Below are 12,090 nucleotides of genomic sequence, written 5' to 3' on the forward strand. Positions count from 1 at the left end.
TTACCCCAAGGGGGCTCTGTGGGTCCTTCTGCAGTGGTGGGCTGACTATGTGGGTGGTCTGGTAGACTTGGTTGGCCCCTCGTCTGGTTGGTTGCCATGCCCCAACTTGTACAGATGCTGCTGGCTGCTCTTTAGTGGGGCCTGGTCATGAGGTGGCTGATTGCAGAATCCTAGGGGGCCCCGGGGCTAGTGCTGGCTTACTGGTGGATGGAGGCAGGGTCCTGAAGACTCTGGGGCTGTTGCTCACCCACTGGCAGGTGGAGCCATGTCCTGGGGTTAGTGTCGGACTACAGGCAGGTACAGCTGGTTCCTGGAGTCACGCTGCAGGGCTCAGGGATCCCAGAGCTCATTTCAAATCATTGGTGGTGGGGAGATTGCTGACACACTTGGATATTGGGTCTTGGGTGTCCCAAAGTTTCATTGGCCTGCTCTAGTGGGCAGGGCCAGGACCCTGCTGGTTCCAGGGTAGGGTCTGGCCTGTGTTGGGAGATCATAGTTCTCTTGCTTCTGGTTTCTGCCCTCTGCAGGGTGAGGCTGGTCTAGAAGGCTTCCTGGTGGGAGAGGCCAGTGCCTGTCCAGTGGTGGGTGAAGCTGGGCCGTGTCTAGGGGTGCGTCTAGAGGTGGCTGTGGGCTCTCCAGTCCCCAGGTAGCCCGTCTGCTTATGGGTGGGGCCATGCTTCTGCCCAGCTAGTTGCCTGGCTGGAGGCATCCCAGAACCGGTGCCCACAGGTGGCTGGGCAGGGCCAGGTCCCTGTGCCAAAGAGCCAACGTGGCAGCTGTGGTGCTCACATGACCAAACACTCCTCAACATGTCTGCTACTAATGTCCACGTCCCCACCGCAAGCCGCAGCCACCCCCAACCTCTGCAGGAGCCTCTCCAAGAGCAGCAGGTAGGTCTAGGCCAGCCTCCCACCAAATCACTGCTTTTGCCCTGGGTCCTGGTGCACTCTTTAGAAGTTCCCTTTTAAAAGCACCACTGGCCTTTAAAGCCAAATGCTCTAGGGGCTCATCTTCCTGGTGGCAGTCCCTGAGGCTGGGGAGCCCGATGTGGGGCCCAGAACTCTTACTCCTGTGAGAGAACATCCATGATACAACTATCCTCCAGTTTGTGGGTTACTCACCCTGGGTATGGGATTTGATTGTATCATGAGTCTGCCTGCCCCCCCACCCGTCTCACCATGGTTCCCTCCCTATGTCTTTAGTTAAGGAAGATCTCTGGTAGGCTCCAGCTCCTTTTCATCCATGGCTATTTGGTAAATAGCTATGACCTGGTGCACTCGTAAGAGGAGGGGAGCCCAGGGTCCCTCCACTCTGCGACTTTGGCCGCTCTCCTGTTTTTTTTTTTTTTTTCTTTTCTTTCTTTTTTTGAGTCAGAGCAGACCCAGGGTTACAATGCTTTCCCCTCCAAAGCCCAATTGTGATATTTTGATTTTGACACTGCCATACTTGACAGACCTTAATTTCCAAATCTACACGATGGGGTCAAGGCCCATCAGAGTTATGAGGCTAAAGAGGCTGTGTGTAGACCTGCGGCAGCTGGGCATCAAGTCTGCGGCCTGGCCTCCAGGAAGGTGTGGTGCTCAGGCCTCTGGAAGCCTGTCCTTTCTTTTCCTAGCCAAGCCATGCAGGGCTTGTGGGGTCTTAGTTCCCCGACCAGGGATGAACCCGGCCCTCCGTGGTGAGAGTAGAGTCCTAATCACTGGACTGTCAGGGAATTCCCTCCTATTATTTCTCTCTCTCTCTCTCTCTCTTTTTTTTTTTTCAGCACTGCGTGGCACATGGGATCTTAGTTCCCTGTCCAGGGATCGAACCTGTGCCCCCTGCATTGTAAGCATGGCATATTAACTGCTGGACCACCAGGGAAGTCCCCCCTCCTGTTATTTCTTTAAATAAATTGTCTACCCTCTCCTCCCGTCTCCTTCTGGGATAACCACTGCCCTAATGTTGCCCTTCCTAAAACAGTCAGCTAGCCCTCGTAGAACTTCTTCATTTAAAAAATCTTACTTCTCTTTCTTCTTCTACTTGTATCACAGATTTCTATCTTCAAGCTTGCTAATTCTCTTTTCCATAGAGTGTGCTCTATTTCCAGTGCTTTCTAATGCAGTCTTCGTCCGGTTTATTGAGTTTTTTCCCTCCAGAATATGATTCTTCTTTACCAATCTCTTTGGGAAAGTATTTCTTCTGCTCACTAATTTTATTCTTGAGCTCACTGAACCACCTTTCTGAGTTTTCTTGTAGTTCCTTGAGTTTCTTCATAGAGCTATTTTGAATTCTCTATCAGTGAGGTCTCAATAGCTGCGACTTTGGTTTCTGGAGAATTGTCATCTTCTTCTGTGTCACAGTGTTACTGTGGTTCTTCATGATGCTCGCTGAGTTGCTCCTCTGCCGACGGATCTGAAGTAGGGGACACCTTTCTGAGTGACGCTAATGATTTAACAGGTTAGAAACTGAGGCATTTCAGGGAGTTCCAGGGCAGTCCAGTAGTTAGGATTCCGGGCTTTCACTGCTGAGGCCCCGGTTCAGTCCCTGGTTTGGGGAACTAAGATCTCAAATGGCCAAAAAGAAGAGAGAGAGAAGGGGAGAAAACAAAACAAAAAACAAAAAACCCCCCAAAACCCCCCCAAAACCCACACACACCAAGAGGCGTTTCTCCTGTTCTCCAGTAGGTGGTGCTATAGCACAAGGTTTGGGTTTCTCTCACCTGCGCTGCCTCCGGTTGTATTGAGTCTGCATTTTCCACACTCCGCTGCCTGTATCGTTGCTCCAAGCCCCCCTGATTGCTTCTTGTGTCTCTGCGATGATGGATGCCTTGTTTCTGCCAGTTGCTGGTGTTGCCGCCTGGGGCTCGGAGATGGTGGGCCCTTCCCTTACATTTGAGATCCCCAGCCCTTGCAGACTCCGCCCCAGAGGGTAAGGCGAGGCTTGTGGGGGGAGCGGTGTTGCACCTGGCACCTCCGCCATGTCCAGTGTTGTAAGGTTTGCTGGCTCCAACGCTGCCGGTGGGTGGCCAGGGGCTAGAGCTGTGGATGCCCAACAGCTAGAGGGATGGGATCTCAGGCTCCACTGCTGCTGCTGCCGCCCCCCAGTGACCTGTGACTGTGGTCAGCCGGCTGCTAGGAGGTCGGAGTCGTGTGTGCCGTCTCCCCTGCTGTTACTGGTTCTCTGGGGCTGCGGGCTCAGCTGCCAGGGCAAGAGGGCTGAGACTGCAGGAACCACCTCCCTGTTCCCTTTGTCCCACCTCCTCCGTGTACACCACCCTCTAGGTGTACAGATGTATGGAATTCTCTGGCCACCTGGTGTGTTGGACACAGGTACCTTTGCTGTGCTGTGGATGTTTTAGTGGTTGTGGATTGAAGAGAAGAGGCAGAGTTCCCCTCCACAGTGAAAGCGCTGAGTCCTAACCACTGGCTCGCCAGGGAATTCCCCACATGAAGGCCTAAAGAACAAAAACTAAAGTTTCCTGAAAAAGTGGAATTCTTCAGATTGCAACATAGATATTCTGCCTGAGTTTCCAGCCTTCACACTGAGGACCACAACATCAACTTTACCTAAACATCCAGGCTGCTGGCTTGCCCTATGAATTTTGGACTTGCAAGCCTCCACAATCCTGTGAGCCAATTCCTTAAGATCTCTTTCCCTCTCTGCATGTACAATATATATGTGTACATATACAGTATACATCACACACACACACACACAGAAAGACATGTCTTTCCTATTGGTTCTATTTCTCAGGAGATCCCTGATTGATACAGGTAACACGCCTCGGTTTTCTCATCTGTAAAATGGATATGCTAATATTCTTTACCTCACACCATTGTGAGAATTCCATGAGATGCCATATATAAAATACCAAGATCTGTGCCTGGATCAACCAACGGCAATGGTGGTTTTACCATCTGTGGTGACCAGTTTCCAAAGACGGCTCCTGAAGAACAACAGCACTCAGGATTCAGGTCCTTGGGTAGTACCCCCACCCCACCCCTGCCCCGCCCCACCCCGCCCCCAAAGTGGGCTGGGCCTATGTAACCCATAGAATGAGGCAGAAGTGTGCTAACTCTGGGCCTGAGCCTTCAGAAGGCCTGGCAGCTTCCCACCTTTGCACTTTTGGAAGCCCTAAGGTGGCCACATAAGGAATCTGGCTATACTGTTGGAGAGCAATGTGGAGAGGAAGAGGGTTTGGAACTGCATAAAGGGAGAGGCCCAGGCTTCCAGCCTTTCCCCACCAAGGTGACAGATGTGTAAGTGACCCGTCCTGGACAGTACAGCCCAACTGAGCTTCCGGTCAACATCACATGGAGCTGAACTGCTGAGCTGAGCCCCGTCAGCCTACAGAAGAGTGAGCAGTGATAAAATGGTTGTTGCTTGAAGCCATTAAGTTTTAGGGTAGTTTGTTGCACAGCAAGAGATAACTGGAACATCAATATTAAGGGGCAGAGACTCATTTCCCCCAGAATTCATAAAAAGAGGCCAGCATTAGTTTGGAAGAACCATCATGTTAATTTGACTGGACTTTGTCCCTGATTCCCAGAAGTTAACACGTAAATCTCTGGAATTTCTGGCGATAGTGCTGCCGAACACAAGTCCATGTGCCCAATGCACAGTGAGGGCAAACAATACCAAAACACTGGAGTTTGGAGCAGAGAAAGATGTATTGCAGGGCCTGCAAGGAGAGGGGTGGCTTCATACCTTAAAACTCTTAAACTCCCTGAAAGCTTTCAGGAAAGCCCTTTTATAGGAAAGATGAGGGAGAGGCATGGTTAGTTGTTGCAAACTTCTCAGTGTCAGATTCTTTGTTTTTTTTTTAATAAATTATTTATTTATTGGCTGCGTTGGGTCTTCGTTGCTGCACACGGGCTTTCTCTAGTTGCGGTGAGTGGGGGCTACTCTTCATTGTGGTGCACGGGCTCCTCATTGTGGTGGCTTCTCTTGTTGCAGAGCACGGGCTCTGGACTCGAGGGCTTCAGTAGTTGCAGCACACAGGCTCAACAGTTTTGGCTGATGGGCTCTAGAGCACAGGCTCAATAGTTACGGCACACGGGCTTAGTTGCTTCGTGGCATGTGGGATCCTCCTGGAGCAGGGTTCAAACCTGTGTCCCCTACATTGGCAGGCGTGTTCTTAACCACTGTGCCACCTAGGAAGTCCAGATCCTTTGTTCTTGAGGTCAGGTCATGGTTAGGTAAGGATGTTCCTATAAATCTCCACCAGACAAATGTTATTCTCTGTTCTGACAAGGAAGGGCAAGCTCCCAAGGCACAACTTTCGCCCTCCGAAGTCCAGGCCTGGCTAAGAGGTGAGGGTCCCTGCGGGGGCTGGTTACCCTGCCTGGGGGCATTGGTCCAGCATCCAGTCTGAGTCCTCCCAGGCCTGGCTGAAGAGGCAGATCTTGGTTGGCGGGGCCCTCAGGACCCGGTCCTCAGACCCTGCCCAGCCATCATTGCTGAGGGAGTAAGGCTCCTAGGACCCAACTGGCCCTCAGGCTCCTCAGGCTGCCCAAATGGCAAGGGACAGGTCCCGTGGACTGTGAGCTATGCAGATTGCTAGTGCCATTAGGTCACAGAGGCAGGGATGGGGAGAGGTTCACTGTGACCTCAAGGCCTGGGCCCCACCAGTGGGCAGACTTGGCAAGGGCTCTGGAGCCCTGCAGGACATAGCCCCCCAGCCTGTTGCAGGGGAGGAGGAGGGGGATCTGCTCACCCACCGACCTGAGGCTGGAGGGAACCAGGGAGAAGACCATGACCCGCCTCTTACCTTATTTTCTCTGGGGGGGAGAACCACCAACCTCCTGCCCATTGGTGTAAGCGGTCCTCTAACTGCTTTGCTAGCTACCTTGCTCTAAGGGTTGCCGGCGTTAGTGGTTTCCGGGAAATGGTTGCCTGGTAACGGTAGCGTGCGCTGTGGGCAGCACCGCTTCTATTGATACTGCAGGGTAGCGGTTGCCCAGTAACGGCGGCGGGAGAAACGGCTGCCTGCCAATGGCTGCGCCTCTGCCTGGTCCTTATTACAATAGAACTGTCTTTGTTGTTAATGGCGAGGCCCCTTGGGCCACTCATGTGAGTTTTAGAGGGTTTGAACGTCGCCATTTCGGTCTGACTTCAGGGCTCCGTGAGCGTCCCAGGTTGGTAAATGCTCTGCATGTTTTCATACATCGAGGTGCGGAGGATGATGCATCCCTGAGGACTGCACAAACATCATGCTGGGGACCCGCCTAGACCTGGCCCTACTCGTCCCTTTAGCAGGTTATCATTTGTATCCTTTGCTATCATGAGATTGTAATCATAACTATAGTGCTTTCCCGAGTTCTTTTTTTAAGCAAATTCTTGAACCTGAATGGAGAATGGGAATCCTCAAACTTGTAGCCAGCTGGTCAGAAGTGGGAGTGGCCTCTGGACCCCTGAACTTATAGCTCTGGTGTCTAACAGAGGACTGGGGAGTTTGGCCAAACTCTGAGGAAGAAGCCACTCGATGTGCTGTCACTGCAGTTTAAATTGTTCGAGCAAGAGAAGAGGCTCCTTAAAATGCTTTGAGAGACAAGAAGAGGACTTGATTTTACTCCTGAGATGAAAGGGGAAGAGGAGAGAGGGGGAGAAAGGGTTGAGGTACAGAGAAGTTGAAAGGAACCAGCCAGGTGGGGAGGATTGTCCTCCAAGGGGTAACTCCATCTCTGTGACCCCCCAGATCTTCACTTAAGTCTACCAAAGTGAAGGAGTCTGTCGCGTGAGTGGATGTGATTGGAAACATATGAAGGAACTGAAGGAAATTTCCCCCTGGACCCATCCTGAGGTCTTATGGCTGGACTAATCATAAAGTTGACAGAGGACAGATTAATAGGAGAAAAAGAAACAAAATTAGTTCATGCATATGCAGGTCTCATGGAAATGGGATCTAAGAAGTGGCCAAGGGAATTCCCTGGAGGTCCAGTGGTTAAGACTTGGTGCTTTCACTGCCAGGCCCTGTTTCAATCCCTGGTCAGGGAACTAAGATCCCGCAAGCTGCTTGGTGAGGCCAAAAAAAAAAAAGAGGATTATACCTCATTTGTAAATAAGGATCATTTGAAGAATGCAAGAATTGCAAGAATGGGACTTCCCTGGTGGTCTAGTGGTTAAGAATCTGCCTGCCAACGCAGGGGACATGGTCTGGGAAGATCCCACATGCCGCAGTCGATCCCTGGTCTGGATGATCCTACATGCCGCAGAGCAACTAAGCCCATGTGCAACAATTACTGAGCCTGTGCGCCACAACTGCTGAAGCCCGTGCACCTAGAGCCCGTGCTCTGCAACAAGAAAAGCCACCCCACTGAGAAGCCCGTGCACCGCCATGAAGGGTAGCCCCTGTTCACCGCAACTAGAGAAAGCCCATTCGCAGCAATGAAGACTCAATGCAGCCAAAAAATTAATGAAAAAAAAAGAATTGCAAGAATGCAATCACAGTGGTGGATATAAAAATAACACCTTCACAGATCATAAAAAGGCCTTTGACAAAATTCTATAACCATGCTTGATAAAACACACAGAGGTACAAATAGTAAGAGATGGATATGTGAAGAATTTCTACAAAATCAGGACAAGATAACGATGCTTCACTATCATTCATGTTATTCTACATTAGACAGAAGGTACTAGTCAAGGAATTAATAAAGAGAAAGAAGTCAAAGATATAAAAATTATAAAAGAGGCAATACTGTCACTATTTGCATATGATTTGTTCCCCAATCTAGGAGATTCAAATAAAAAACTACTGTAAAACAGTAAGAGAATTCAGTATGTTAACAGGCTATCAAATAAATATGCGGAAATGAATTATTTTCAAGTGCATAGGCAAGCTTTTAGAAAATATAACAGAGATAATCCTCATTTACTATAGAAAATACATAAAAGATAAAATGTCTAAGAATAAATTATTAGACCTGTGAAAAACCCACTTTAGGAACATTGATTTAAGGACAAACATTAATACTCTTCTGAAGGATACAAAGGAAGTCTTTAAAAAATGGAAAAATCATTTGGATATCTTAGAGATAGCAGTTATCCCCAATTTATTAAATATAATGTGATCCTAATAAAGAACTTCGTTTGAAATAAGGTAAGCTGACTTTGAAGTTGATGTAATAATATAAATACACAACAATAGCCAGAAAACTCTGAAAATGAAATATAATGAGAGGTTTTAGCATTACTACATGTAAAACTAATTAGAAAATTTAAAAAAAAAGTTTAGTATACGATGTAGAGGCATCTTTAAATGAAGTTAGCGGGGAAAAGATGGGCCAGTTAGTAACTGGTGTTGGGACAGCTAGGTAGCCATCAAAGATTCAAATATAAACAGTGAAACCACACACATACATACACATGCACACACACCGAGAAAACCTTGAGTTTCAAAATCTTAGTTTCCCAACAAGGATCAAACCCGTGCCCTGGCAGTGAAAGCACTGATTCCTAACCACTGGAATGCCAGGGAATTCCCCAAATCTTGCAGGTTTAAAGGATAAAAGGAAACACCAGCAAAAATCTCTGTGCCAAAAGGCTTTCAGGAAAACCAAAGACAAATGACAACCTAGGAAAAAACATTCATAACTCACATTACAAGCTATTATCATATATCATCTATTTCATTAATAGTTACCAGAATCAATAAAGGACAAAATTATTCAGGAGAGAAATGGAGAAAAGATTTGAACAGATAGTTCATGGAAAAGAGAATATGTATGACTCAAAAGAAAAGGTATTTAACTTCACTCCTTAATGAGAGAAAAGCAAATTAAAACATATAGCATTTTCCAACTATATAGACTGGCAAAATCCAGACATTTGATGTCTTATTCTGTTGGTGAGGCTGCAGGGGAAACGTCCATGTTCAGCAGTTGCTGGTGGGAGTGTAAAGTGGTACAACATGTATGGAAGGCAACTTAGCACTACCTATAAACTTTCAAATGAGTGCACTGGGCTCAGAATTCCCACTTCTGGAAATTTGTGCTACAGATATTATACATAACAAATAACCTAAGAAGCTGATTATAAGATGCACCATTATTTTTATGAAAATGCTGTATTACACCAAATGTAAGACATACCCCAACTTCAGAATTGTCAGCATATGAAAGTGTATTTAGAATCAGAGCAATACTGTATTTGTGCCCATGCCATGGGATATGCAGGCAAGATGAACTATTAAAGCAATTTTTTAGCCAATAAAAATGATGGGGAAAAACCTTCATGCCCATCAGTACGTTCCCGGTTAAGTAAATTACAACATAACCACGGAATGGAATAAAATGCAGCTCTAAAAAAGAATGAGGAAATGTAGTGGTTTGGAAGGATCTTTAAGATAAGTTCTTACTGAAAATTCAATGCTAAATCAATAATTTGCCAACTTTTGTGAAGAAATGAAAAAACAAAGCCCATCCCAGATTTGTATTTGCTTGTGTATACAAAGGGGTATACTATGAAAGAGGTAGGGTGGTTACAGCTGGGAACTGTGGTAGGTACCGGGTGGAGAGGGACAGGGATGGAAGACTCTTCATTGTACATTTTACATTTTGGGGGCTTATAAATAGATTATTTACCAAAAAAGTATCAAAAGTTGAAAGGAAAAAATCCAGAAATTTCAGATATTCTTAAATACATAATTTATCATGTAATATATACAGTATTTACTTTGCCTGTCATTTGAAATGCCTCAGAAAACACAAAATCAACCTTACACTAAAAACTGCTGTTGAATGTGACATGAAGAAAGCACAAGAAGACAATTTCACGTTCTCTCCATGGCCTTCCAGTCCCAATAACTCCACTGGGACTCATATTCCTATCATTTTATTGCTATTTGATCATTTCTTTCATCACCATGGGCTCTACTGGCAGTTTTTCTTCAAGTCTCAATTTTATAAAATCATTCTTCACTTTAGTGAAGCAATTTTAAAAGACATTTCCACAATGCGGGAAAAAGAATCTGAATCAATCACTAACTCGAAGGACGTTAGAGGAGTCATAACGGTTTTGATCTTTTTGTTTTCCCATTTCTTTTCTGATACATTTTCTTGATAAGCTGCTGCTGCTTCTTTTTTTCCCCTCAACTGTGCCTTCCCTATTCTCACACACTCTGACTTTTTAAAATAAAGTTACAGGATTGCGACAAGGCTGTCTCCAACGCAGAGGTTCTTCTTGAAGTACTTTCATCACGAAACTATTCTCTACTGATACACTTATCACAACCAAGTTCTCGTATCAGAGGGTTGATAACTGCAGACGCAGTCAGAGTTATACTAAACGTTAAAACATCAACATCCATCCTCTGAGGATCCCGCCGATATTCCGCATCAAACGCCGCCTCCCTAGCTCTGCAGGCTTCCACAAACCGCCTGTGGCGTCCTTCCAGCTCCGGAATTCCGCCAGGAGCAAGCGCGAAGTGCTCCAGGTGGTGGCGCAGGACCTGCTGGTGAACTCCTACGACGCCAAGCTGGTGACGGAGGCGGAGATATGGTGCCGCAGCCAGGCCTGGGCCGTTCCCGGGCCTGGGCCGGGGTCTGGCCTCAGCACCCTCTCCCTCCGCGGGCTCCGCCAACACTCTGGCGACCGCTGCCATGCGGGCTTCCCTGGCCGCCGCCACTGGACCTTCCCGAGGTGCCGCCATCGGACCTTCCCTGGCCGCCGCCGTCGCACGGTCGCTGGCCTCCACAGGCTGCGCCGGGGCCGCCGCCCGCCGCCCGCCGCCTACCTCCGCCTGCGGGACGTCGCCGTGGTCATTCGCCGCGCCCGCCGGCGGGACACTGCTGTCTGCGGGCAGCTCGGACATCTCGGACCGCGGGGTCAGCTCGGCCGCCCTCACAAAACCTGGAAAACCGGTACCGCGCGATTAGCGGTGTGCACGGAAATGCGCGTGCGTCAGCGCTGTGCACGCGGGTCCACGCTGCGTGTGGAAACCCACGTGCAGGAGCAGAGGCCGCAGCTCAACGTAAGAGCACGGCGCATGCGTCCTCCCCGCGCGCCTGCGAGCTTCCAGGTGCCACCTAGCGGCGGGAAGTGCCGGCACACCTGAAACTTTCCCCAGATTGTCTGAGGGCGGAGCCGAGCCGTGTGTTGCATTTCCACCAGCTGAAAGTGTACAAGCAAAGTCTCACAAGGTCGCTTCCGGTTGGCTTTCCCAAGATGACATCCTAGGACGCCTCTCCCTAAGTTTCTTGTTCTCCAGTGATTATAATGCCACCTCTATTATATACTAAGATAATCTAGATTCATGGGTTATTTTGGGGGTAGGATGTGGTCCTTTATTCTTTTCCATTTATTCCTTTGTCTATTTTCTTAAAATTTTCTTAACTACTAAAGCTTTATAATAACATTCCTTTGTTATTTAAAAAATGGCTTTGGCTATTCTTGGACATTTATTTATCTGTTTATTTGGTGGCTCCCCCCCCAGCATGCGGGATCCTAGTTCCCGGACTAGGGATGGCACCGTGCCCCCTGCAGTGCAAGCGGGGAGTCCCAGCCACTGGACCGTGAAGGAATTCCCCTGGGCATTTATTTTTCTCTAAATCGTTTTTGTACACTGTAACATGCAGGAAATATACACAAAATATAAATATACAGCTGACTGATTTATCACAAAGTGAACGTCCATGTAACCACGACTCCGGTCAAGGAATTGCATATTTCTATCATCCCAGACTCCTTCCCCCCTTCTTATCACTATAGTCTCCTTTCTACCCAGAGGTAACTACTATACTGATATGTATGCTAAAAATTTCCTTGCCATTTATTTATTTATTTTTTGCTGCCTTGTGTGTTCCCCGCTCTGCGTAGACTTTTTTTTTTTTTCCCTAGTTGCAGCGAGCGCGGGGGATACTCTTCATTGCTATGCACTGGCTTCTCATTGTGGTGACTTCTCTTGTTGTGGAGCACAGGCTCTAGGCGCTTGGGCTTCAGTAGTTGCTGCTTATGGGCTCAGTAGTTGTGGTGTGTGGCCTTAGTTGCTCTGCTGCATGTGGGCTCCTCCACGACCAGGGATCCAACCGGTGTCCCCTGCATTGGCAGGCGGATTCTTAACCACGGCACCACAGAGGAAGTCCTCTTTGCTTTTCTTTCTGTTTTACT

General features: G+C 48.0%; 1 protein-coding gene across 1 annotated transcript; it reads right to left on the reverse strand.

Annotated features, from left to right (window-relative positions):
- Window positions 1-8,804: 8,804 nt before the first annotated feature.
- Window positions 8,805-10,795, reverse strand: EID2 (EP300 interacting inhibitor of differentiation 2). Its single transcript, XM_057712699.1, has one exon. The coding sequence runs from the start codon at window positions 10,793-10,795 to the stop codon at window positions 10,187-10,189; it is 609 nt and encodes a 202-aa protein (XP_057568682.1). The 3' UTR covers window positions 8,805-10,186.
- Window positions 10,796-12,090: the final 1,295 nt, after the last annotated feature.

This window comes from Hippopotamus amphibius, chromosome 16 (assembly GCF_030028045.1).
Source record: "Hippopotamus amphibius kiboko isolate mHipAmp2 chromosome 16, mHipAmp2.hap2, whole genome shotgun sequence".
Taxonomy (NCBI): domain Eukaryota; kingdom Metazoa; phylum Chordata; class Mammalia; order Artiodactyla; family Hippopotamidae; genus Hippopotamus; species Hippopotamus amphibius.

Bases quoted from the DNA above. Each gene is read 5' to 3' on its own strand.
- EID2 (XM_057712699.1), bottom strand. From the start codon at position 10,795: ATGTCCGAGCTGCCCGCAGACAGCAGTGTCCCGCCGGCGGGCGCGGCG.